This window comes from Podarcis bocagei, assembly GCF_964188305.1.
Source record: "Podarcis bocagei genome assembly, chromosome: 12".
Classification (NCBI taxonomy): Eukaryota; Metazoa; Chordata; class Lepidosauria; order Squamata; family Lacertidae; genus Podarcis; species Podarcis bocagei.
The window spans coordinates 41,651,041-41,678,690 of NC_138137.1; the positions used below are offsets into that span (position 1 = coordinate 41,651,041).

At 46.5% G+C, this 27,650-nt stretch overlaps 1 protein-coding gene and 1 long non-coding RNA gene across 7 annotated transcripts in view; both read right to left on the reverse strand.

Moving 5' to 3' along the window:
• Positions 1 to 27,650, reverse strand: part of LOC308569900 — a 618,054-nt gene that overhangs the window by 325,976 nt on the left and 264,428 nt on the right. The gene's annotated exons all lie outside the window — the stretch shown is intronic.
• MAP3K8 (mitogen-activated protein kinase kinase kinase 8) lies at positions 979 to 27,366 on the reverse strand. Of its 6 annotated transcripts, none has more exons than XM_081164124.1 (8): positions 27,149 to 27,366; positions 14,289 to 14,377; positions 11,807 to 12,171; positions 9,117 to 9,281; positions 7,165 to 7,426; positions 4,616 to 4,722; positions 3,621 to 3,773; positions 979 to 1,603 (listed from the first exon to the last, which is right to left on the reverse strand). In XM_081164124.1, exons 2-8 carry the CDS (start codon positions 14,305 to 14,307, stop codon positions 1,259 to 1,261), a joined length of 1,416 nt encoding a protein of 471 aa, XP_081020250.1. In that variant the 5' UTR covers positions 14,308 to 14,377; positions 27,149 to 27,366; the 3' UTR covers positions 979 to 1,258. The 6 variants fall into 6 exon arrangements, with proteins under 6 accessions (XP_081020250.1, XP_081020253.1, XP_081020252.1 ...); XM_081164127.1 differs by lacking the exon at positions 27,149 to 27,366 and adding an exon at positions 25,241 to 25,258; XM_081164126.1 differs by lacking the exon at positions 27,149 to 27,366 and adding an exon at positions 22,534 to 22,554.

The window sequence follows — 27,650 nt, forward strand, 5'->3', positions numbered from 1 at the left end:
ATCACCATATGATATTATACTGCAAGACACGTTTTAGAGTAATTGGTGGTGATTTTTCAAATCTGCTTCAGCTCACTAAATATGCTTCTTTTCGAGAAAACTAAAATCAGCAGCCTTTGCAGAAGAAAAAACACAGACTCAAGGGAGATGAACCGTAATAGGTGGTTACAGCCATTCATCCAGTCCTCAGTTTAATTCTTCTGCAGCATCAGTAAAGTTTACAATGAGTAGAAGGGATGTTTCCTTTTACAAACCTATTCGTAGGGGACAACTTTCTTAGCAAGTGAAGTGCAAAGCATGAAATAGTACCGTTCTTGTGTGCACTAATCTCTCTCTCTCCATCTATCTGTGCCTCCCATTTCTTGGTGCAGTTTACCTCCGGTATGCCAGAGAGGGAACCAGCACAGGAAAATCAGGCATCATTAATGCAAATGTCTGACAAACCCTTGCTCTGCCTGTGCTGCAGCTTAGTTACCTATTGCTGCAAGCTCAAAAGGTAGTGGTGCTCCACTGATGGGACAGCTGGCATATAAAAGGTTACTGTGGGTGGGACATCTCTGGACAGTCAGACATAATTTTGCCTATTGCTGTTTGAAAAGGTCGGATGCAGGTAATCCCATACTTGTGTTTTTTAAAAAAAACACAAAATTTGAGAAATTGCATTTTAAAAAATTGTATGTTGTTTTAACTCTGATTTGCATTGCTGTTGTTTTCCCTCAACACATCCCGTTTCTTAAAACAAAAACCAAAAACCAAACCTAATACTGTACTCAAAATACTGGAGAAAAGTATTTCACAATTCTGGGAGCTCCAAAATACTTTTTTTCTTTTCCCAAGAGCTTCCTGGGTGACTTGTGTGAGCTTGTCATTGAACTGATTTTCCAGGAATCTGCTGCACTGAAGCTAAAGCCTTGTTCCACTGGGAAGCTAATGAGATTTCTGAAATGAACGGGAACCTTAGCCTGACCTTATCCTAAGACTTCAACCTTGCCGTAAGCACAGCCTCCACCTGGAAAAGACTAGAGCAGGGATAGGTCCATGTCGAGCCTTTTGGATAGGAGCAGCTGCGCACTCCCTCCTCCAGACAAATACTCTGACAAGAGACTATGTCAGTCTCCCATGTTCATCTCACTCCCTTCACCTGCCGCTTCCACCTCGACCTGTGACCTGACAAAGCGCTCCTGCCTGGTACAAGCTCAGTCCCATACCCTGTCCCTTCTGTTAGAGCAGGGGTGGGGGGCCTGTGGCCCTCCAGAGGTTATTGGACTATGATACCCATCATCCTTGGCCACTGGCTGATGGGTGCTGGAGTCCAGCCACACCCAGAGGGCAGATGTAGGAGGATTGGTTTTGTACCAGCAATGTTTTCTGGCAGCTCCAGATCCTCCCTGGTCATCAGCCTTTTCCTTTCGAAGAGTGCCGAGTCCAGGCTCTGACACCGAGGCTGTTCCTCCGGAGGCGGGTGCAAGGCCTCGTGCTTAAGCAGCTCTGTGGCAGAGGGTCTTTGGTTTGGGTTCCTTTCCAGAGAAGCTTCCAGCAACCTTCTCATGCCGGCACTGCAGTCCTCAGCAATGTCTTCCAGAGGCGGCGCTTGCTTGTGGATCTATCGGGAGGGAAGAAAAACTGACTGCTTTTAGCACGATGCTCACCAAGAGGGAGAGAGATAAACAGCTTCGGAGAGGCTCCTTTCTATCATAAGGTTACCACCCTAGGAATTTCCTCACCCTGACTCATGCTTTGGAAAACTGCCACTCTGCCGCCGTCGTGGAGAACCACGGCAAAGCTGGAAACGGAGCCAGTTTCACAGCAAACCCTAACAAACCGGCTTAGAGTTCACCCAAAGGTCGGAGATCCTCGCTCCGCAATCTGGGCCAACGAACACAGAGCAACTAGGGGACGATCCAGCTTGCAGGCCAAAATGGAGCATTGATTCGGTTTCAGCAAACATCAGTTTGTGTGCTGGCAACATGACACACTGGTTGGCACTGTGAGGAGGCTTGGCACCTCAAGGTCACCATGCAAACACAGGAGTGTAAGGAGCTGCCTTATACTGAATGGGGTCATGGGGACCTGCCAGCTCAGCAATGCCTACAGTGACTGCCAGCAGCTCTCCAGGTTTCCAAGCAAGAAATTTCTCCCCTCCCCCCCACCACCTTGATATGTTAGGGACCGAACCTGGGAACTTCTGCATCCAAGGCAGATGATCTACCACTCAGCTACTGGCTTGAAGAAAACCTGCTAAAAAAACCCACGTCTGCAAACAATGGCTCCAGTTTGCAAGGCCTAAAACTTTGGGACAGTCACGGGGGCCTGAGATCATCGCCCTAGAGTTCCTCTGCCAAGTTCACATTCTGCCTGTGAACTTCACAGCTTGCAGTTTCCACCTCCCTCCCACTCAGATCAGAGAGAAACAAACGGAATCATTCCCCTTGTTGTTCATACTTCCACAATCCCAGGGAAGTTTACCAAGTTCAAACAGCAAGAAGGTCAAAACGAAAAGGAAAAAAATAGACTTGGGAGTGAGCGATGCAACTGTGGAAATGCACGTCTGGGGCTTCGTTCTCGTTGAGGCACTAAACCTCTGCTGTGGCTGTACCACTTCAGACGACAGGCGGGGAGCTCATAACCCAAATGCTCCTCTAACTTTCGATTTTACTGTGTGCAGGATCCCCTGCCGACTGACAAGCGTTTAACCATGTAAGCCCCCACCTGCAATCTGAAGTGCTGTCCAGATCCTGCAGGTTTGTCACACTTTGGGGACGGGGGCAATACAGAAGACACACAAGTATTCTTAGAAATATATTAATAAGTAGCTGATGGAGCTAAGTAGCTCCAGTTTGGGTCACAGCAGTGGACCTGAGTGAGAATCTAACCCTTTCCTTCCATGCCACTTTGCCAAATGAAACCACCCCTCAGCCTGCTCCTGGGTATGTGAAGACAACAAGGATTTATATCCTTCCACCCACATGGCTTGGTGAGGTTAATAGCAGGGGGATGGGCAAATATATAGCTTGGGGAAATAGTGTGAACACACAACGGCTGCTGCTCTAATCCGAGTCTCTTGTAGCTTCTTTTAAGTGAAACTTGGAAATCTGGTTTCAGATCTCAAACACCACATGCCTGCTTTGTGTCCCAGTGAGAATTCATTCCGAGTGCCATTTCCGAGCGGGGTTGGAAAATACCTATCTGTGGTGCTCATTGTGTTGCCACTCTGGGCCTGGCAACTGCTCAGGGTGACTCAGCCTGTAGTTTTGCCCTCGAGAGCATTGCAAAACGAGCATTTCTGGATCAGGCTCAGCGGTGGGGCGCATGGAGCGTATGCAGAAAGTCCCAAAATCAACCCTTCGCATCTCCAGTCAAAAGAGCCAGGTAGTGGGCGATGGGGGAGACCTTCCCCTGCCCGACACCCTGGAAAGCCGCTGCCAGGCTGAACGGACAGTTCTGAGCTAGATGGACCAATAACTCGGACATGATCTAAGGCAGCTTCCTATGCTAGTTAAGGGAGTACCCTGTTTCCTGCAGTGGCCAACCAGGTGCCTATAGGAAGTCAACAAGCCTAAAAATAAGGCAGGTGCTATCAGAAAGGGGTGTGTGCCCACGCGGTCAAAGTCCATGCTTACTATGTAGAGGTAGGAGGGGTACGCCGCACGGGGATAGCGATTCACCCATGGCGGGATGCCAGTCTGCATGTGGATGATTGTTGCTCCCAGGCTATAGATGTCGGCTTTTGTAGAGTGGCCTCGGCAAAGGATCACTTCTGGGCTCATGTAAATCTGCAACGGAACCCAGAGGGAAAATTAGCTCCAGTCTTGAATCTTGACAGTCTTAACAGCAAGAAAGATTGGGCAACAGGGAAGTGGTTTTATTTTCCCCACCCCCACCCCTCTTTTAGCATAGGTGGGGGGAATTATTTTGGTCCTCCAGATGATGCTGAACTACAGTTCCCATCATCCCTAGCCACACTTGCAAGGGCTGATGGGTTTGAAGTGGGTTTCCCATTTCGCCTTGGAGGCAAAACCATTTGTCAAATTATGGCCTGCTAACAAAAAAAGACAGCGGGCGCCCAGGAAAGAGCAAAGTGAGGAGGGCTCATTCATGTAGTGCCAAACCACGGTTTGGTGTTACATCTGAACTCATTCATGTAACGCCAAACCACGGTTTGGTGTTACATCTGAACTGAGACATATAGAGAAGAAAAGCCGTAAGCCAGGCAACTGAAACTTCAGCACACACACATTTGCAGGCCAGCGTTGCAGCCTGCAGATTAGGATTGAAACCTTCCCATGGAATGATGGGATGCAACTAAACCAAAGTCCAGTTTCCCTGCCCCCCAAAAAACTATCAGTTACCACTAAATCATTCCAAGCTTTTTTTACCATTACTTTTGTCTATTTTTAAACTTAGATGGTGCAAATCAAGTATTTGTTCATTTTCATGAGCACATCAAAAAGGAGATACGGTTGAGTGTTCTGCACAAGCTCCCAATAGATCTTCCAATGGGACTATGACCCCCCACCCCGCTGCCGCCCTTGTGGCAGCTCTTTCCCATTCAGCTCTCATTACAATGACATGAGAGAAACAGCAGCAAGGCTCCCTTCTTGCACATGGTTCTTACCTCTGTTCCTCGGAGGTCTTTGGGATAGAAAACATCTTCCGTCATTTGAACGCTCAGACCGAAGTCCACCAGAACGGCTTTGGTTGACATGAAAACAATGTTGCTGGCTAGAAACAAAAGGAGAACAAACGAGGGATTGTTAGGGACCTGGAGAGGAACATCTGCTTGAGTTGCAGGGGAGCAAAACGGAGGACAATATGCGCTGTATTTTTCTCCCCAGCAGAACTAAACAACTTGAAGGTGGGTTCCCCTGTCATCCCCCTGCAATGAGGCAATAGTAAATACTGGCCTACCTTACAGGGCTGGCTGTAAGGTTTACTAAGGAAATGTATGCAAGGTGCTTTGAATACTAAAATTAAATGCAAAATACCATTATCCCCTAGGTATCTTTAATAGCTAAGAATGCTATACTTTTATTTACTATTCTTTTTACTACTACTACCTATTATTATTAGGGATGTGGGTGGCGCTGTGGGTTAAACCACAGAGCCTAGGACTTGCCGATCAGAAGGTTGGTGGTTCGAATCTCTGCGACGGAGTGAGCTTCCGTTGTTTGGTCCCTGCTCCTGCCAACCTAGCAGTTCGAAAGCATGTCAAAGTGCAAGTAGATAAATAGGTACCGCTCCGGCGGGAAGGTAAACGGTGTTTCCGTGCGCTGCTCTGGTTCGCCAGAAGCGGCTTAGTCATGCTGGCCACATGACCCGGAAGCTGTACGCTGGCTCCCTTGGCCATTAAAGTGAGATGAGCACCGCAACCCCAGAGTCGGTCACGACTGGATGTAATAGTCAGGGGTCCCTTTACCTATATTGTTATTAATAATAATTTTGCAGCCTATGTGTAAATGCACAGGAGGCTGGGGGAAGGGGGAAATCCTTTTGGTTTAGTTCAGGCTTCCTCAACCTCGGCCCTCCAGATGTTTTTGGCCTACAACTCCCATGATCCCTAGGTAGCAGGACCAGTGGTCAGGGATGATGGGAATTGTAGTCTCAAAACGTCTGGAGGGCCGAGGTTGAGGAAGTCTGGTTTAGTTTCCCTTTCCTGGGGCTGTAAATATCCTTCTAACACTGATGGGGTCCAAGCATCCACATAGGCTGGCTAACCAAGAGATGTTTTTTTTAAAAAAAAAATACACCTGAAGCAGGACATTTTTTTTTATAAAAAAGGCAAACAAACTGGAGCTCCTGTGCAGCTTTCAGGCTTCAGGGCAAAGGCTGGAAGCTGAAGCCTTTGACAGCAATAAACTGAGCAAGATTGGAGACAGGAGTCCCCAAAGACACCAGACTTCATGGCATTTCAGCTGGACACACCTCTCTTAATGAGACTCTTTGTACAAATCCTGGCCCAAAGCTATAGATGTAGAGAAGAATAAGAAAGGCTTTCCCCCTCCTTGGGCATCCTGGCCTTTGTAACACAGCAATCACAAACTCAAGGGAGCTTCCCCCCGCATAACCTGTTTGGCTATGACAAGCAAAATAAATAAATAAGGGTAAACAATTATCCCAAAAACTTCTGCGGAATTTTTGGCTCCACTACCCTGGGGCTTGATCGATTGGTTTTATTTCTCTGCTGCTGGAGCCTGATGCTGTGTTCAATGGTTTTATAGTTTCAAAGTGAATTTAATGTGAATTGTTATTGTAAATTGTTGTTGCTAGCAGGCGGCATGCAAATACTATCAAGGAATCTGGAACATGTTTTTCCTGTTAAGAAGTAAGTAATAAGGATGCACATCTTCTAAAAAGGAAAAGTAGTGGTTTTCCACATATTAAGGCAGCAATCCTGTACATGGATTTCATGGGACTTATTTCTGAACAGACATGCCCAGGGCTGTGCAGTAAGGACCACTTCCAATCTAGGCTTGACTGCCAAAGGTGCTCCAATAACCACAGTAGGTGACCTATGAGGCATTTTCTAGATACTCTGTTTACATGGGGGAAATTGCTCCTAAAATGCCATTACTGACCATCTGCCTCATTCTGTATATCCTTCTTACTGAGGTTCATTGGAGAACTATTTATTATTCTGCTTATTAACAGATGTAAAACCTGCCTTCCTCAGAAGGATCACAGGGCTTCATTTATGGTGGTTATTTTAGAAGGCTTGTGAACAGACTGTAGGAAGTCATCCTTATGCCTGTTTGGCTTTGGCATGCTTTTTACAGCTGCGGCTTTTATTTCTTTATATTTCTAACATTCTGTCAATGGACTCTCCCACATTCGAATGAACAGAAATCATAGGCATAAACATTTACTTAAGATAAACATACAAATCTCACTGACAACCTCCAGATAGGTCTTCCAAGGAACTTCCAGGATTATCTTGAGCCCAATTTATAAATCATGGGTATTGCACGTAAGGACAAGCTATAATCCTGTTGCTAGACTACAACTCCCATCATCCCTGACCATTGGCCAAACTCGCAGAGGCTGATGGGAGCTGGAGTCCAACCACATTCTGAGGGCCACAGCTTCTAAACTGAAGGTTTCAAACACTACACAGTGCAACTGGTGTAAGGGGAGGGCACAGCTGTTTAAAAGTGAATTATAACCTACGTTTTATATCTTGATGTATAACTCCCTTCGAGTGAAGAAACTCAAGTCCCTTGAGGATATGCTTTGTCACCCAAATGATCTCGAATTCTCTTAGAGGCCCACAGCTTTCCACCTTTTCCAGGACAGAGCCTCCTTCTCCTGCTTCCATGAAGAGGTGGATTGTCTCGTCCCACAAGATGGCTCCATAAAGTTCGGCAATATTCTCATGGCGGAAGCAGGCCTGGATCTCAACGTCCGATGGCTTGAACTGTTCCACTGGGACCTAGGGGGCCAAAATGGAGGCAGATTAAGTAAAGCAGGAAGAGCAAAGATCCACAATTCATGAACTGACACACATAATGCTCTGGAGATCATTGTGTCAGTGCTCTGAGCTTACTATTACAAAGGGGAGGAAGGTGGTAGGGAATACAAAAGGCTCAGAAAACAGTGAACAAATTGAGGAAGGGCAAGGGAGTTGTCAAGGTTGGATGGAGGGTTGCTGTGCTGCTGTGTGGATGAGGTGTGTTGAGCACGCCTAATATCCAGCACCCACATCCTGGAGCCAGAATGGGGCTTGCTTTGGAAATAAACAACAACAACAATTTATATCCCACCCATCTGGCTGGGTTTCCCCAACCACTCTGGGCAGCTCCCAACAGAATTCAAAGCATAATAAAACATCAAACATTAAAAGCTTCCCTAAACAGGGCTGCCTTCAGATGTCTTCTAAAAGTCAGATAGTTGTTTATTTCCTTGACGTCTGATGAGAGGATGTTCCACAGGGCAGGTGCCACAAGAAGGCCCTCTGCCAGGTTCCCTGTAACCTGGCTTCTCGCAGTGAGGGAACCGCCAGAAGGCCCTCGGCGCTGGACCTCAGTGTGGCTGAAACACTTGGGCAGCTGCTTTGAGTACCTTTGTTACCCAAAAGAATACTGCAGCCTTCCTCAGCTGGAGAGGGATCAGAAAATTTTACCACACAGCATCCCCAAAACTCAAAGCAACTGCAGGGACGATGACCACTACCACCACCCTGTCCCAGCTGTGAGTTGGAAGAGACAGATGGGACTTCGCTCATCAGCCTCCCCACTGGTTGATGGAATGCTTGGCTTGAGGGTGAGGGTGGCAAGCAGAACTGGAGACTGATGGTTTGAGCAATTGTTTTGTGATGACATATGAGCAAGCCCAGCAAGCCCTGAGGAAAGCACTCAAAATAGAAATCCACCGGGATAGGGCTACTGTAAAAACATGGAATTTATACAAGGCCTTTGAACGTGGGCACAGACCAGACCCAGATTGGGTTCCCATAATCATCATGCATCTACATACCGTATTTTTTGCTCTATAAGACTCACTTTTTCCCTCCTAAAAAGTAAGGGGAAATGTGTGTGCATCTTATGGAGCGAATGCAGGCTGTGCAGCTATCCCACAAGCCAGAACAGCAAGAGGGATTGCTGCTTTCACTGCACAGTCTTGCTGTTCTGGCTTCTGAGATTCAGAATATTTTTTTTCTTTTTTTCCTCTTCCAAAAACTAGGTGCGTCTTGTGGTCTGGTGTGTCTTATAGAGCAAAAAATACAGTAATTATCTTCACCATTTGTCACCAATTAATGCCTCCCCTTAATGCACAAATCCCAAAGTGTCAGACAACAGGGCAAAGTGCTTGCTTGCACTGAGCTCCATTCACATCTCAGAGTGCACCATGCGCACCCTGGAGATATTGGGTGCTAGCTACTCAGAGAAGACTCACTGAAATTAATAGGCACCAAGTTACCCACACTCATTTATTTTACTGGGTCTAGAATCAGCACAGGCTACAACCCATGACATCTGGACAGATATTTCCTCCACCATAAAAGCAACAATACCCTCCCCCCCCACTTATCACTACATTAAATGAAAGGCAGAAAGTCCATCTAATAGCAGTACGGACCCAGCACATAACAGACCCTCGGAAAGGGAATCCTAGGAACGTACCAGTTTGCAAGCCATGCGCTTTTTGGTTTCTGTATCTTGTGCCAAGTAGACTTTCCCGAAAGCTCCCCGTGGAATAAAGTCAGTCCCGATATTTCTATAGGTTAGCTTCCATGGAAACAGGAGCACATCGGAGTCAATTTGATAGCGCCCATTTTTTGGACTGATCTATAGAAAAAATAATAAGATGAGGGGAAATTAAAGGAAGCAATTTTTTTTCCCCATGAGAAACTCGCCAGAGAAAGATATATCTGGTTTTTGGAGATATGTATTGCCCTCCCAGAATCAGACTGACAGATCCCACCTTGTCCAACGCTACCTGTTCTTGCCATGGTTCTCCAGCCTCGCTGTCCCTGCACACACAACACTTCAAGAGATCTTTTAAATGGAAGTTGCCTGGGGTTGAGCTTGGGACCTTCTGTGTGCCAAGCATAGAATTATAGAAGAGTTGGAAGGGACCCCAAGGGTCATCTAGTCCAACCCCCCAAGTGAGAAGCCTTCACATTCTGGGAAGCTAACTTTGCCTGATTTCTTCTTCGCAGTACAAAGAAGCCTTGTGGCACAAAGGAAGGAGCAGCCTTTATGCAGACCAATCAAATGGGAACGGCACGTGAAGTATTCAGTTCGCTCTGGAAATATTTATAATTCCAGTGAGCGATTAGCCTCCCATAAAGACTCAGTTGCACCTTACTCTCTGGCAACAGCAACCTGGCTGAGGGATTTGCGTAATGAGTCCATCTGCTGATTTGTTTGTTCATTCCTGGAACCTGCCCGCCTCTTGCTCCACAAAGCTGTGGGTTTGGTTAGAGAAGGTAAGCAAGCAGTTTTTGACACTTCCTACCCTCAAAGGCGGTAAAGGGGAGGAGGAAAGAAGCACTTTTCCGAAATATTCAGAGAAGATAAGCAGAGAGATATAAAGCCTCATTGCGTCATGCAGGTTTGAATGGTACTTTGAAACCACAAGCACAGCTGGCCGGCAAAAGTGCTATGTTTGCAAGGTTCTCAAACAGCGCAAGGCGAGAGTTTGAGCTTCTCACAATTAAAAGTAGGGCTGCAACATTTTGTCAGCTGTTTGTTTAGATCAGAGGTGGGGAAGCTTTTTGAGCCTGGCGCCACATTCCTTTCTTGGGGGACCTTGCCGGGGGTGCAGGACCAAGAGGTCAAAGTGGGCAAAGCAACGGATATACCTGAAGGAGTGTCTCCACCCCCATTGTTCTGCCCAGACACTGAGGTCCAGCTCCGAGGGCCTTCTGGCAGTTCCCTCACTGCGAGAAGTGAGGTTACAGGGAACCAGGCAGAGGGCCTTCTCAGTAGTGGCGCCCGCCCTGTGGAACGCCCTCCCATCAGATGTCAAAGAAACAAACAACTATCTGACGTTTAGAAGACATCTGAAGGCAGCCCTATTTAGGGAAGTTTTTAATGTTTGATGATTTATTCTGTTTTGAATGTTCTGTTGAAAGCTGCCCAGAGTGGCATTATTATTATTATTATTATTATTATTATTATTATTATTATTATTATTATTATTAAAATTCTACCCATTTGCAGTGGGCTAGCTTCTGCACACATGCAAACATCACCATCCTCTATCCAGGCAACCAAGACATATTAATTAATCAATTGATGACATCATATTCAAACCGCAATATGCATTTTAAAGCCAAGCTGTTTGCAGGATCTAACACAGGGGCTTTAGCACCTTAGCTCTGCTGCAGCAGCTGCCTTCTGCACAACATTTATGTCTCCCAGCTTCTCTGCACTATGCAACTTCAAGAGCCATGAAACTGTCATTGTGTCAGGATACCCTCCCATCCCCTTGGGTGGGCAGGCTTGGTTCACGAGAGTCAGAGCTGTTGACATAAAGTCACACTGTCCATATTGCAAAGAAGGCAATAAAAAAATATTCCAAAACAGCTGGGAAGACCCATCCAGTTCTATCTGACTGCCCAAGCTCACAGCAATGTTCTTTCAGTTGTTTAATAAGGCTTCCTCTCTATTACAGGATTAAGATCTGGGTATGCAATTGGAAAATACTGTCAATTTCTATTGCAGCTTGAAGCATGAAACAGATCGGGGGATACTGGTCCCCCAATCCAGTTCATCTCATGCAGGGGAGTGCGATCGCACCTGTTCTCCCTACCAGACACTTGGCACATGGACTCTATCCCTAGGTATGGCTGTAATGTTTTTACGCAGCTTACACATGAAAAAAAATCAAAACTGTGTGGTCCATTTCCTCAGTAAAATCCAATAACTGACAAGGTTTGGGGAAGAGCTATAGCTTCTGGACATGCTTTGCAGACAAAAGCCCTGAGTCCTGTCTGAAACCTGCTGTGAGATGGACTAGTGATCTGACTCTGTATCAAGGAGCTTCCTATGATTTTAGTCTATGCGTGTTGCATTTTGTGCATCTAGGTCATCCAATCCACAAGCCGGAGTCTATCTTGGAGACCCTAACTTTAAGCCCCTTTTTTACCAGCACATCCCACGGCCTTCAGCAGCAACTGGAGGACAAGAGGAGCCTGCTGGTCCAGGATCCTGTTCCCACAGTGGCCAATCAGACACACTCATTTTCTTCTCTGGGGCTTCCCATAAGCAACAGCATCCTCCCCATTTGTGACTCCCAGCAACTGCTAGCCAGAGGCTTACTGCCTCTGAATCAAGCGCAGGCCATTTCAAAGAAAAGAACGTACCATATTTAATATGATTCCAGACTCTTGTCTTCTGGGCCGGCAAAACTGCTTGGCAGTGTTGGACACTTGGTTTGCAAAAGCCAGCAAGTCTTCCACGGTCCCATACTTGACAGACGACAACACCGAAACTTCCCTTCCGCTGAACAGCAAGGATTCAGCGCGCTCCTCGTTCTTGTTCGTCTCTGGACACAGGGCAAGCAGGCTGTCTTCGTAAACGGCAAGGTCTCCATTTGGGTAAAGGTTCTCCATGATGTCGATCACTTCAGACATATTTAAGTCTGTTAGCAATAAGTCAATCTCCTGCTTATGGTCACTGTCGGTGCTCATATACTCCATCACGGTTTTCCCTCTTCCCCTTATTCTACCTGCAAACCAGAGCAGAATAAGATTTCACAGTTAGTTAAAGACAAAAGCGAAATGATATCAACTTAGGAAGTTATTGGGCATCTGCAGTTAGAACAAGCATATCTTAACACTGAAGGGGGAGAAGAAGCCTATGGAGTCTGCGTACTTTAGGCCACAACCCTGCATAGTTAAACAGCCATAAGGCAGGGATCCATATATATATACTTAGGTCACATCCATGCTACACATGTAGCACACATTTAAAGCACATGGTTTCTCCCAATGAATCATGGGAACAGTCGTTTATTCCTCATACAGCTACAGCACCCAATGGCCTTAGCAAATTACCGCTCCCAGGATTCTCTGCAGAAAACCACATGTTTTATATGTCCTTAGAGTGTATGGAGCAGCTGTGACCTTACTAGGAAGCAAGTTCATTGAACTCAGCAAGGCCTACTTTCAAAGAAACATGTATAGGATCAGATTGCAAGCCCCAGTTAAAGCAACTGGGCAAATTGGCAGATGGCCATAAGGGATTCTTACAGTGGGCCAAGTTTACACATGTTTTTAAGTCCCACCGGACTTGCATGTTAACTGTGCCTTAAGCACCGCTGAAATCAACGGGACTTAACATGGTCTTTTTCAGAGGAGGGTCAAAAGGAGATTTAACTGCCAGCTATACAGCTATATATACTACTGTAAGGATGGGGAATCTGTGGCCCTCCAGAGGTTGCCTGACCAATGCCCATCATCCCTGACCATTGGCTATGCTGCTGGAGTTTGGACTCCAACAACATCTGAATGCCACAGGGCCCTTTTCGACTAATGTGATGGGAAGGCAGTGCTCTCCGACACAACAGATTGGAAGAGAGCTAAGGATCCAAGCCTGCAGCAGCGAATGCAGTGTGCTCAGGTCAGTGGAGTTGAGGTGCACACTTTGCTGACTGGGCTTACAAGTACAGAGGAGGAGGGATATCACTGTGTGCTTCAAGGCTGGTGGAGCTGTAAAAGCTGCCAGAGGTTGCTGGACTTCAACTCCCATCAGCCTCAGGAAGTCTGGCCAATGATCAGAGGTGGTGGGAGTTCCCAATCTCTGGTGTAATTCTGGACAGCACGGATGGCCCCTGCTGTGGGGCTTTCCCTTCAGCTGCCCTCCTCCTTCTGAAAGAGAAGCCATACCTTCTGCTGCAGCTGCCTGCTGGAGGAGACTCTGTCCTGCCCGTTTCCCCACCCCTGCACCTTCCACAGGCCTCGAAAAGGTGACTTTGGCCACCAGTATATGTACTGGAGAAGTGTGTGTGGGCTGCCTGTGACAGTGGCTGCTCAAGTGTAGCAGCAGGGGGTGGGGAATCTACCAGGGAAATGCTGCAGGCTGGGGCAGCCCCAGGCCACCTCCTTCACTCATTGGTTGAAACCTGCCTAGATCCCCATCTGTTTTTTAAAATGCATTTGATGAAATGAGCACTCATCCAGCAAAGAAATTGATGTGGGCAATGCATAGGAATTACATAGGCTGTGTGGCAGGTGTGGTTCATCACGTCACAGGAACTAGCCAATGACTGTCCATGCCATCACATTCCAGCTGCTGCAATCTATGCACCACAGCCATATTGGCTATGTCTGTGATATCTGGTGAAAGCATAATGATTTCCCAGTTTAAAAGAAAACAGAGTGAGAGAGTCTGCTTTGGGCTGAGAAGATGCAATATCCCATCAGCAGAAGTGCTACCATTTGGAGTAAAGATCTGGAATCTGAGAGGTATCACAATCCTTCCTATGCGTTACAAGGAAACCCAGGCTGCAGCTCACTCTGGATTGTGTCCCTAGCTGTGACCAAAGTCACGTTCCCCACCAGGACAATCAAAGAATGTGCTGCAATGGTTGTAACAGGATAATCATTATGCAATTTGTCTTTCTAATTTTTTTTGCATTCCAGTAATATGTGGTGCAACATTAAAAAGAAAAAAAAGCCCTGCAAGACTCCACATTACAAGAAGCTACCAAAAACATTCTGCAACTATAGTGTGATCAGTTGAAATGGCACCCCTCCCATTGTTTTGCTTCCAGCTTGTTGCTGTTTTGTTTTCTACGTGATTCTTGACATAGTTTCAGTAAGAGGATTGGGGAGGGGAACTTACAGGAATCCAAAACTGACATGCCAACTAAAAGCACTTTCCAGTCCACAATCAGAAGGAACCTTCCTATTCACAATACACTCCTTAAAAACCTGGAAAAACAAGGATTGCATTATTCTAGACCATCAGGTGACTGGAAATTCCCCAACACATAACATATCGCCATAGACATTGGTAAGAAGGAAACTGGGACTTGAGCAATTTTTTGGCTTCAGAAGCATATTTATCCTCCGGTGTTTTATTAAAAAGCACAAGTCAAGCCAGACTACCTTTTAGCACCTTTTGCACAGAGGCAAAGATGAACGTATCCCTTTTGTTTTTGTTAGGCAACACAGAACTTCTAAGGAACAGCACACACCACTGGAGAAGAGCCTCGTTCTCATGAGACGATTTGGCCCTGAACACATAGGAAGAAACAGAGAAGTCCTGAGAAAAGGGTGGGGGGTGTATCCTGTCTGAAAGATGACACATGCTAAGTTTCGTGGAAGAATAGGCTGTTAACAGCTACTAGCTATGATGAGGGCTGAGTGATATCTGATTTGCAACTTCGTGATATATCACTAGCCAAACATCACGATATACTGATATATCACCATAAGGATGGAGCTATGTAGAGGCATTGTCTGGCTTCACGGTTTTTCCCACATTGTGACTTTTTCATAGTGCGCGTGCGCACACACACACACACACACACACACACACACGTGTCATGATTCACAATGCACCGCCAAGCCAGAAATTATGAAACCAATACAGTGGTACCTCGGGTTACATACCCTTCAGGTTACATACGCTTCAGGTTACAGACTCCGCTAACCCAAAAATAGTGCTTCAGCTTAAGAACTTTGCTTCAGGATGAGAACAGAAATTGTGCTTTGGCGGCGCGGCAGCAGCAGGAGGCCCCATTAGCTAAAGTGGTGCTTCAGGTTAAGAACAGTTTCAGTTTAAGTACGGACCTCCAGAACGAATTAAGTACTTAACCCAAGGTACCACTGTATCATGATATGGACTTTCAACCAGTTCTGGATGATAGATCACACAGCCCTAACACGCATCGTGATTTGTGATATATTGCCAAGTCGAAACCGATGAAACCGATATCACGATATGGATTTCAAACCGGTTTTGGACCATATATCAATATATTGCCCAGCCCTGGGCCCAATGACTATGTTCTACCTCCTCTGTAAGATGCACCGTGGCTCTGAATACCAGCTGTTGGAAATCACAGGTGAGCAGAGTACAGTTGCACCCATATCCAGCTCGCAGGTATTCCCACATAAGAATGTAAGATGCGTCTGCTGGAGCAGCCCAGTCACCCATCTAGTCCAGCATCCTGTTCTCACCGTGACCAGCCAGATGCCTGTGGGAAACCAAGGAGCAGAACATGAACACAAGAGAACTCTCTCCTCCTGCGGTTTCCAGCAAATGGTATTCAGAAGCCTTGCTTCCTCTGACCACTTAGTAGCAATTGTAAGAACAGGATGCTGGACTCAATGGGCCACTGACCTGATCTTGCTATATTTTCTCATTCTTTTAAGATGATCAGACCATCTCAGACAGGACTGGAGATGGACCGTCCTTTGAAAGCAGTCTAAATTTCACCCTGTCTACCCATCACTTTCAAATACAATGCAAAAAGTATGCCTACCTTTCTTCTAGATGAAGACAAGTGCCTCTTGACTCACCTGGCTTGCTGAACACAAGCCGCTAGTGTCTACATATGACAAGAAGGAAGAACCGGACAGTGACACAGAGAGATCAATTAACTCCTCCCAAGGTTGGACGGGTGACACCTGATCTGCTGCAGCCATCAGGCAGCCCTGCGTGCCTCGTCGGAGTGGCATGCTTAGTTATCATCCTTGGCCAAGATCCTTATCTTCATCCTTCTCAGAACATAGCTGTGGAAGCCTTCTGGCAAATGTTTTCAAACAGGGTACGTGGAAAACACACCCATCGGGATCTATGTTAAAGGACCACATCAGGAGGCTGCGGACCTTGCAGCAACTTTGCAAAAAGGATCAGGGCCACCTGCAGATTGCGATCCTCCAGTATGAAATTACAAGAAAGGAGAAGAGGCAGGGCTGAACATGCTGGTCCACAGCCACAATATGAACTGGGGAAAGGGAGAGCCACTCACTAGCTGAAAAGTGTGATTTGATCCATCTTATATTATTTTGAAACAGACCAAGAGATAGGATACTTTCATCCTTTTACCAGAAACAGCTAGAAGTGTCCCCATCTTAATGTTATTGTTCTTTTTAGATTGCCAGGGCCAAAATCTCCTAGGTTTCCTGCTGCCTACACTCAAATGGCTGTATTGTGAGGTTTATCAGTGTTCTTTTAAAAGGATATAATTGTTTCCATGATGTTATAGGAAAGCAGATCGAGCTCTTGCACAGGGGATTCTTCCACAGTGATGCTTTCCAATTCAGTAAATAGATACCTCCTTTTACCCCCATCCCCAGTAGTTGCTTCCACCCACTATTCCAAGGATGGAAAGCCCTGGGTTTTTCACATGTGTTTCACTTTATTTATTTTCCTCCTTTTACAGTTTGGATCACTGGTCCCGGAAGCGAAGTTTCACACTGGCAGACTAAATCTCTAGCACAGCATGGAAGGAGAAAAGCATCTGGCCAGCAGGCCAGATTGTTATCTCCCCCATCCGTCAAGGTTTAACAGATGAGCAAGCAGCCATCCACCTGCTAATCACCTGACATCACAATGACATCAGCTGTCCTTTTTTGCCCTTCCAAAGCACTGTGCAAGACAGGGCACTGAAAGGGGCTTTTGAAGACCCGACAGTCAGCTGATCTTCATGAGTTTCTTTCAAAGCGGTATCTTAGGCAACACTTTGCTGGTCACCAGCTTGGTGCAGCTTGCAAACCGCCTTCCAGCAGAGCCAAGTTTTTACCTGCCCCACACTTGACACCATATTTGACTTCAAGTGTATTCACCAAGTTGGCCTTTTTAATACAAAACCTTTAGCACTATAGTATTTAGGGCATATATGCCCTGTCCTCTGAAAAAGAAAAATATGTATTCCTAAGAAGCAGGAAAAGCTCATAAACCCCTTAATTCCAAAAGGAACTCACACAAAATGATGCATCTGATCATTTGACACACTTCCTTACAGCCAAGAGATCTACAATTGCTGCAGAATTTGTGTAGCAACTGGACTACAACTTCCATCAGCCCCAACCAACATAGCCAACCATCAGCAATGACGGGAGTTGTAGTCCACAATATCTGGAAGGCACCACACTGCATACCCCTGATCTACAGAACAAAACAGCAACTCAAGCGCTTGTCTAGCATACACTCCTGACACAGGTTCCCACAATCAGTGTTAGCATAAAGGTTCCCTACACAACTCCATCCATAGACAAGATTCTAGCACTGCAAATGCGCTTAGGATGGAGCCACCCAAGTGATTTTTCCCCAAAAAATCCCCAGCTGATTTTGCAGAGCACAGTGGAGTTTCAGGTAGAACAACATCACAAGAAGAATTCAACCTTTATCAGAATCGCATGCCCACACAACCCTGGGAAACGTGAGTTTTGGGGCTTGCCAAATTTATATCGAATTCTAGAGCATATACTATTATGCATGGATAGCCTAAAACAACAATACAATGAATCATCCAACAGTGGATACAAAAGTTGCATGAATCTGCTCCTTCGTTCTATTCACACATTAAACCAGCTCTGGAAGATCTGGAATACTCTGCATTGTAGATTCAGCAATTTCAGATCAACAACCTTGTGGTGAGACAGGCAGTGAAACCTGGCATGGTGGACCACGCCCCTCTCATCAAAAGGTGACCTAAAACAGCCATCACCTTTGAGTGAATTAGATACTCCACCCTGTCTTCAAGAACCTCTAAATATCCCAAACACCCTTTCCCTTTATCTTCATAGGGTGATAATTAATGGACTCTTTGAACACACACATGCACGCCTTGTAAATATTTGGAATTGAGGTTCCTGAGCTCCTTAGCCTCACTGCACAAAACTAATAAAAAATAAAAAAATAGTCCAGTAGCACCTTAGAGAGCAACTAAGTTTGTTCTGGGTATAAGCTTTCGTGGGCATGCACACTTCTTCAGATGCACACGAAAGCTTATACCTAGATCAAACTTAGTTGGTCTCTAAGGTGCTACTGGACTATTTTTTTTATTATTATTTTGACTGCGTCAAACCAACACAGCTACCTACCTGAATGCACAAAACCACAACTCCCAGAATTCCCTGAGGAAAGGGAATGACTAAGTAAAGCAGTTTAAATCAGCAGAGTCACACAAGGGTAAGGAACATGTGACCCTCCAGGTGTTGCTGGACTCCAACTCCCATCAGCCCCGGCTAGCACAGCAAATGGTCAGGGATGATGGGAATTGTAGTCTAGCAACATCTGGAGAGCCCCTGATTCCAGTGTACATACCCCTTCAAGGCACTTTTGCTCTGTATCTAGGTTGTATCAGGACCGGATTTTAATTTTCTTGGTGGGGAAAGGCCTGTGGCTGTTGTTTCCCATTCCTAGCAGTGATGATGGTCCCACACAGACTCTGAATCAACACCACCAAAGAAATTCACAAGGCAATCTTTCCGAGTATGTGCGTGGCACATTTTCCAGGAAAGGAGCTTTGCCAGGACATAGGGAGGAGGCCGGAGAGATTATTCCAGGCAACCTGCAGCACAGCTGACCCTTTGAGCCTCTTGCACAACAAAGTGCCGACAAAGTGCTAAGTCCCCTGGAGGGACGCTAGCTTGGGGAAGCCACTTGTTGTCACATTGGGATTGGCCAAGAAGACCTTGCCCAAGTGCCACACAGGGAATGCTCCCCACGTGATGGGTAGGAAACGTTGCAGGTTCCCATTAAGGTGGCATTCCAGATAACTCTGGAGTAGCTGACCAGCAAAGCTATTAAGAGGCGTAAGCAAGCATTCCTTTATCTGGGACAAGGACACCTGCCCGTGTCCCCATTGGGCAGAAACATGACCTAATTTTGAGGCGGGCCTGTTTCCTTTCCCCCGCTTACTACACTTCTCTCCACAAATCTGATTCATGCAACGTGCTGCTATCAGGTAAACAAAACAAACTGCAGGTGAGTCAGGTCGGGAGCATCCAGACAGACATGACATTGGGAACTGCGGTTGGCAGCATATTTTCACCCTCTCCACCCCAAAGGGGAAGGCAGTGGCTTTCAGGGAATGCCAGTCGTGTTTCCAAGCTGGGCATGTGAACGAAGGCAGAAGATGTTGGCCCATCTCGCTAGCACTGCCCCTCCGCCCTCGACGGTTAAGCAGCTCTCAAAACCCCCAAACTGGTGCTAGGGAGAGCCAATATAGTGTTGATGGACTACAACACCTATCAGTGCCAATGCTCAGGGATGATGGGAGTTGTAGTCCAGCAACATTTGAAGGGCGAAGCTTTGGTTGCCCCTGACAGGGGCCTCTTTCCCAGCTCCCAGCTCCATTTAAGCGGAAACCCCAGGGACCTTCTGCACACAAAGCGCATGTCCTATCACTGAGCTCTCTCTTCAAAAGGCGGAGGCACCAAGCCTAGACACCATTTGCCACCCTCCTGTAAGTCTTAAGAGAAAGAGCAGAGAAATCCCCGGTGAAATTTCCTCAGGGGGTGACCCAATAAAATCAAGAAGGCTCCCTTTCACTTTCGTGTTCACTCAGGAGAACCACTGCTTCTGCTCACGGCTGCCCCTTCACTCGAGATGATGCAACACCAGCACCAATGAAAAGTACGGTAGAAAAAGGAAGTATGGCAACTTCTGCATACTACTGTTTTACATGCTCAACAACTGCCCAAGTGACACGACAAGCGCTAATCACATTTCTTTTGCTTGCTATTCTCCATCCATAGTGTTAACATACAAACAATGGGTTGATTTTAGTGATGGCTAACTGAAACCCCACTGACTTCAAGGGGTCTTCTCTAAGTATAAGCACGTTTGAATTGAACCCAATTTTGGCATCTCCTTCTTTCAAAACACCAAAGTCAGGAATAGCCAGAATATGTTACTGTTGCTATTATAATCGTCACATTTATATCCCACCTCCAAAGGAGCTCACAGTGGTATACATACATGGTTTTCCCCGCTCTCTATTTTATCTTCACAACAGCCCTCTGAGGTAGGTTAGGCTGAGAGGCAGGCAGTGACTGGCCAAAGGTCCAACACACTAACCACTATACCACACTGTTATGAACCACAGCTCCCAAAATTCCTGACAATGGGTGACCATGTTTGCTGGGGCTGATGGGAGTTTTAGTCCAAAGCATTCTCTTTCTTCCTCCAGACCTTCCTTTCTTTCCCACAAAACCTCTGGCTTAACCCCTTAGTTCTCGCCTGTCACCTCTCCCACTATTGAAATACTGCAGCCTCCTCAGGGCAGGAAAACATTCCTTTTTGCTTACATTATTAGAGTACATCAATGGCATCATCACCAAGCTCATAGGGTCAGATCCAGACTTAAGTTAGCTGCATGTACTTTGAGGCCCGTTGATTTCAGTGGGAGCTAAGTTAAGCCATAACTAACTTGTCCCACTGATTTCAAGCTAAACTCATTTATCCTGGCTCCAACCATTCGGCAAATGGTACCAAGCTGACTTATTTTAAATAATGATCCGCTGGCATGTTTGATGTAACAATGGGCAATAGGGAAATGCTAGTCCTACTTTGGGTTGACCCACTGACGTCTATGGACATTGCTAACTTAGGCTTCATCATTTCAGTGGATCTACTCTGAGCAGGACTAGCACTGAATGGCACCCAAGGCATTGCATTCTTAAGATAAGTTTCAATGGTTTAAGGCTTTAAGACATAGGGATTTGGGTACAGGAGCTGCAGGAATATGTCCTGACACAATAACCTGCATGGATAAAGACCTTCTATCTCAATCGCACTTAACCTGAGCAGCTGCTACTTTTAAAATCACAAATACTTTCTATGTTCAGTTTCTTCACTAGCCTCAGATATATTGAAAGTGTTTCCTTTTTTGCAGTGGGATGGGGACTCATTCAGCTGTCAAATACCTTTTTTTGCATTTAAAAATGCAATAACTGATCTATTAAAAAAAACTATTTTATATAGACAAACACACTCCATTTTACAGGTACAAACTGATTTACTAGGGACTATTTGTGCAGGGTTTATATGAAAGCTTTGAACACTCTGACCCTAAACAAATTTAACAGTACTTAGCAGCTCTCCACAACACTTCACACATACTATTCCTTGCAACAATGCTATAAGGCAGACCAGCCTTATTATTCCCATAGCTGTCATGGGAGGGTCTGAGGCTGAATGCCAGAAGCTTACTGCCAGAGGGGAGCTTTGAATGGGGACTTCCCAAACACACTCGCATTCATTTCCTCTGCAGGGATGGATGAAATCACAGCTGAGATCCCCTCGCACTCCCACTGTGAATTATCTGATGGGCTGTCAATGCAAAAGACTGAAGAGGCATTTGCAATGCAAGTGTGCCTTCTGGCCAAGACAGTTTCCAGATTCACATTACCAATCAAAAGCCACTTGAAGCTGCAATCCCATGCACGTCTGCTCAGAAGCAAGCCCCACTGAGCTCAATGGGAACTTACACCCAGATATAAGGTGCACAGAATTACAGCCTGGTTAGAAACCCCATTATCTCCAAAGGAAAATTATCTGAATATAATGTCGCTGGAATGGGGCTGTGGCACTCTGGGTAAAAGGATTTGGCCTTACACATAAGTGAGCCCCATTGAGTTCAACAGGGCTTGCTCCCAGGTTAAGTGTGTACAGGATTGCAGCCCAAGTCTATATAAGCTTTTTAAAGCATCACAGAGCTTGGGAATGGGATGTTGCCATCATAAGTTCATCTCCTTAATAAATACGCCCTCTTAATGAAGAGGGATCACCCCAGTGCTATTCGGCGTGATATCCCGCGGAAAAGTCACTCTCAGCCTCAGTTTCCCAGCTGTAAAATGGGAAGGGAAAGTGCCCCTTTTTCCTATCACCACGCAGCTGCTGCGGAAGTTTGAACTGCAGGTCCCTTTTCATATTAAAACTGAATGGGAGATGTCTATAAAGCACTATATATCTCACCATATATCAGAAGTTCAGGGCGGGCAACAGGTTAATTTAATTTCAATATGGGAAATTCGGAAAGCGGAACTCGGGGCGAGGGGGAACCTTTCAGCAAAAGTGCGCAGCAGCCGCAGCCGTCGTTCTTTGGGCGGGTGGCCCCGATGCTTACTTGCTTTTTCTCCCTCGGCTCTCCGAGGGGGCTCTCCGACCCGGCGGGCGTCGGTCTCTGCCCCGCTTCCCGGCGTCGCGTCGCGCGCAGCCAGCTTCACCTCCAGCGCCTCCGCGGAGTTGGCGCCCCGGGAGCAAGGAAGGCAGCAGCAGCCGGAGCCGGGCAGGACGGCCACCTCTCTCCGAACTCGCACCCGGAGCCACTGGCGGAGCAGTCCCCGCCGTGACGGGGGAAAGCCCGGCGGAGGAGAAGGAGGCGGAGCTCCGCCTGCAATCCCGAGACCAGCCGGGCGGCCGACGGACTGACTCACGGCTCCTCGACGCGCAGAGACTGTCCGGCCGACGCTTCCACCTCCGGTTTCGATTTCGCTTGTTCTCTTAACCCGACCGAAGCGGGAACTGGCTGGCGCTTTGCAGCCTCGGGATCGGATCCTTCAACTCTTCGTGATCTTTATTGATTGGTTGCATTCACACTCCGCCTTTTTCTCCGAGGTGGCGCGCATGGCTCTCCCTCTCCTCAATTGATCCCCACAACAACCCTGTGAGGGAGGTCGCGCCAGGATTTGAACCCAGGTCCTAGTCCGACACTCGAACCACTGCAACACACTGACTCTTGCATTTGCTCCAGGGAGTTCAAACACCTACCTTGGCTTCCAAATTCCTCTTTTTTGCGGGGGAGCTGCAGGAATTTTCGAAGTACAGCCTTTTTCTTTTTTTTAAGCCCACGAAACCTTGGAAACCCTGACATTTTTTGTGTACGTCATAGCTTTCTGCTCCTTTCCCTCAAAAGAGGCAAGCAAAAATACAGTGATTTTTTTTTTTTTTTAGGAACAAAATCATAAAAACAAAGCTAAACTAATATGGTGGTTATTTCCTCAGGAGCTCAGGCTGGGTGCAAGATGTCTCTCTCCCCTTTGCTTTGCTTTCCTCACAACAACCCTGGGAGGTAGGTCAGGTTGAGAGTTGGGTGGATGACTTGGCCCAAAACCACTTGTCCAGCTTCGTGGCTGAGTGAGAGATTTGAACCCTGGTTTCTGTCAGGGCTCTAGTCCAACATGCAAACCCCTACAACACTTTGGCACATTCATGGTGTTTTGCAAAGCGTAAGAGGGCAGGTCTCTGCCCCCAGGACCTTACAAACAAAAGTGTGGCACACAGGAAACAGCAGGAAGGAGTTAAGTGGGAAATAACATATATATATATCATTTACCTATCCTTAGGCTTGTTTGCAGTGGGGGATAGGGATTAATGGCCTTCTGAATTGTTCTAGCTATACTTAAACTGCCTCTCCAAAGCCAGAGGGGAAGGCCGCACCCTGCAGGCATTTCTGCAGGTGACTAAAGAAGCGGAAATTCTCATTTCAGGGGGATTTCCACAGCCACTGTAAAGGCTCTGCTCCCAGCACTTAACAGCTCTCCTCTCTCTGCTGTTGGAAGACAAATCAGAACCTGGTTAAAATAACACAGATATTGTAGAGCAGCCTTTGCCATCCTGGTGCCCTCCATATTTTCTTGGATTATAGGATTATATTAGGATGGAGAAGTTTCTAAGGCCCCCATCTGCACATTTAAAGCAGTTTTTAAAAAATATTTATTTTTTATTAATTCCATATTAATAGTAAGGAACAATCCCCTCTTCATCTTGCAGAGAAAGGGAGTCTTAAGTAAAATTAAGAAAAAAACATTAATTTGTCCATACAACTCTGCAGGAAGTATCAAAATTTTAGTCTCTGATGTATCATGCCAGTTTAAAAGAGATTTGGCTATTCTAACAAATACAGTTTGTAGTTACATCCCTATGGATGTATATACCCTTTGCCCTCGCTTCCCTGTGGGTCTTTACTATGTTTTGACATAGGTTAATGCCTACTTATTAATGTTGATTGTCAGTTTTGATGTGACCCCCCTCCATGTGTGAGGCCTGGGGCCAATTCCCCCAAACAGCGCCACCACCAAAATGATATAGATATAGTCCTATATAATGATCTACAGTGGTGCCCCGCAAGACGAAATTAATTCGTTCCGCAAGTTTTGTCGTCTAGCGAATTTTTCGTCTTGCGAATCACGAAATCCCATAGGAATGCATTGAAAATCAATTAATGCGTTCCTATGGTCAAAAAAAGTCCAAACAAAGCCAAATTTGGTACAACAACAGTTTATTAACTGCTCTTTAAAGTCACACATACTGTAAAGAGCAGTTCAAAAATTGAAGGGAAAATAAACTAACTTTATAAACAAAACATGTCTTTGTTTTTAGACAAAGGAAACAAAGTCACGAGACGTTTTCGTCTTGCGAAACAAGCCCATAGGGAAATTCGTCTTGCGAGGCAAATCGAAAACGGAAAAACCTTTCGTCTAGCGAGTTTTTTGTCTTGCGAGGCATTCGTCTTGCGAGGTACCACTGTAGTTCTATAGAACACTTGACAAAACATCATCCATATTTTAGATAAGCTTGTGAAGTCTGAATGAGAGCAAATAACAGTAACGGTTGTTGGTGTTTTCCAGTTGCAGTTCCAGTTTTCTGTGGTGGCAATACCCTTTTATTGTCCCAGTCAGGGCATAATCATAAAATGAGAAAATGAGATATAAAGTGCATATGGGATGTACCTAGAATCTTTGATTCTATACATCCATTCATCTTCTGCCTCTGTTCTCCTATTTATTATTATTATTATTATTATTATTATTATTATTATTATTATATCCTACCTTTTTCTCCAAGGAGCTGAAAGTGGCATAACCTCCTCATTTAATTCCTGCAACAACCCTGTGAGGTAGGTTGGGCTGAGAGGCAGTGACTGGACAGAGGTCACCCAATGAGCTTCATGGCTGAGTTTTCTCTTCACCTCCCCTTTCTCTTAATCTCCATCTTTTCCCTTCTCTTAAAAAGGTATTGCTGGCATGTGGCTTCTAGAGTAGACCAGTGTTTCCCAAACGTTTTTGGGCAACGGCACACCTGTTAGCCGGAAAAAAATCTCGCGGCACACCACCATTAAAGCCCCGCCCCGTGACGTCAGCGCGCAGCGTCACGCCGGGAGGGACGCACAAAAGCGAAAGTTTTTTCCCTCCCCCTTGCCGGGGTGGGAGGAGGCAGCAGAGCGAGGGCAGCTGAGGCGGCGGCGGCTGTTGTGGTGGTGGCGGCGATAGCGGGCGGAGGAGGGGGCGGCGGCGGGAGTTGCTGCTGCTGCCCGGACATGCCGGCCTCCTCCTCCTCCGCTGTCTCGCGATCCTCCCTTTTGCGCGCGCTGCCCCGCCGCTCGGCACCACCACCGCGGAGCCGCCCCCGGCTCGACGCGGATCCTCGCCGCCGCCGCCGCCTCTCACCGCCCGACTCGCCCGCCTTCCTCCCACGGCACACCAGCCGATGTCTCACGGCACACTAGTGTGCCGCGGAACACCGGTTGGGAAACACTGGAGTAGACTACAGTTCAGTTGTAGGTCACAACACACCCATTGAAGATCAATGATAAGCCATGCCTTTTACTGGCCCAGCTTCCCTGGGTATGCAGGTGCGTCATCAAGGCAGGACTTTGGGGCAAAACGAGTATCAGGGTCCCTCCCCCCCATGCATCACGGAGGGCTTGTCACATTTTGAAGCAGGTTTGAGTTTATTAAATTTGTATATAGCTTCTCACTACAAAAAGTCCCAAAGTGATTTACAACCAGAGCAATAACAGAACAATAAACACACACACACCCCAGCGAGTGTTAAAAACATGAAGTCAGGATACGAGACTATAAAAGGGTTCACCCACACCATAACCACCCCAGCCACCTTCAGATGAACATGAAAACAATCATTGGCGCTACCCAGATTCTGCAAGATCATCCAAATTAAGTCCTGGATTGACTGCACCACTCTTAGTACAAGCACACTGTTCTTGAAAAGATTTGAGATAAGGTTTCGATGAACAGCTCTGGCTAAGCCTTACGTTCACATTCTCATTTCACCAGATGCTGCCCCAACTTTCTCCAAAGTTATCACTTCACTCTTCATTTATTTTATATCTCTTCCAACTTCAACGATGCCTAGCATATGTAACATTTTTAGCCCACATTTTCACCCAGAAGTCCAGAACAACCCTGGGAGGCAGACTGGAGAACAGTGATCGGTCTAAAAGCGTTTTGGGCCGCAGTCTCTCCCAATGAAATCTTTGGAGCCCTACTTCTGAGTAGACATGCTTAGGATTGCACCGCCAGTGGGCTTTCTGACTTAAACATTGCAATCCTATACGTGTCTTGCTCAGAAGCAAGCCCCACCGAGTTCAATGGGAATTACTCCCGAGTAAGTGTGTGCCAGATTGCCGCTTGGATTTGAACCCAAGTCTCTTTAGCCTCAGTCCAACACCAGCTAAAGTTCACCTTCTGCAAATTATTTCGCAAAACTCCACAGAACATTTCCGCGTGGAAGCTCCACCGAAGTCATCTTTTCAGGTCAAGATTTTAAGAGCCTGGGGTGGAAGGGAACTTTTCCATTCAAAGGGGAAACGATTAAAAAAATACATGTCTCTCTGTCTTCCCCTTTAATCCACACCAGAGACATGTGAAGAGACAGATAACATGTTAGGGGTTTCTCTTATCTCTCCTCCATTCCAGCCTTGCTTTTCCTGGGCTCACCTTCTTGAAGATGGAGTCCATGTGATTCATCTTCCAACGAGATCCTCTCTCAGCCTGCTAATCCCTCAAGAAATCCGTGCAAAGGAAGTATATCAGGTGTGGAGCGATGGGAGGAATACAGGGCGAGGAACAGACAAGTGGAGCGGAGGAGCAGTGCGTCCTTCTGAGCACCTAATGTTGAGCCAGACCTTCAGGTGTCACTATTTTAAAAAACCTGCCGGGGTTATTAGCATTCTGAAACTCGCAATTAATTTTAATGACACCCTTGGTTCCCAACAGGGCCAACCTCACAGGATGAAGAGGCGTCTCTTTGTCAAGTTGCCACGGTGCATTTTTGAGGGTGTGCCACACGAGATTCCATAGCCCAAGCATGTGCCGTGACTCCAGAGGCGAGGTCCATGGAAAAGCTTTATCACACAGCACATGGAGGAGGAATCAAGCTATCAAGGAGCTTAGCACCCGGCCATGTGGCCCTTGGCTCATCTCGAGAGCAGGGTGGAGA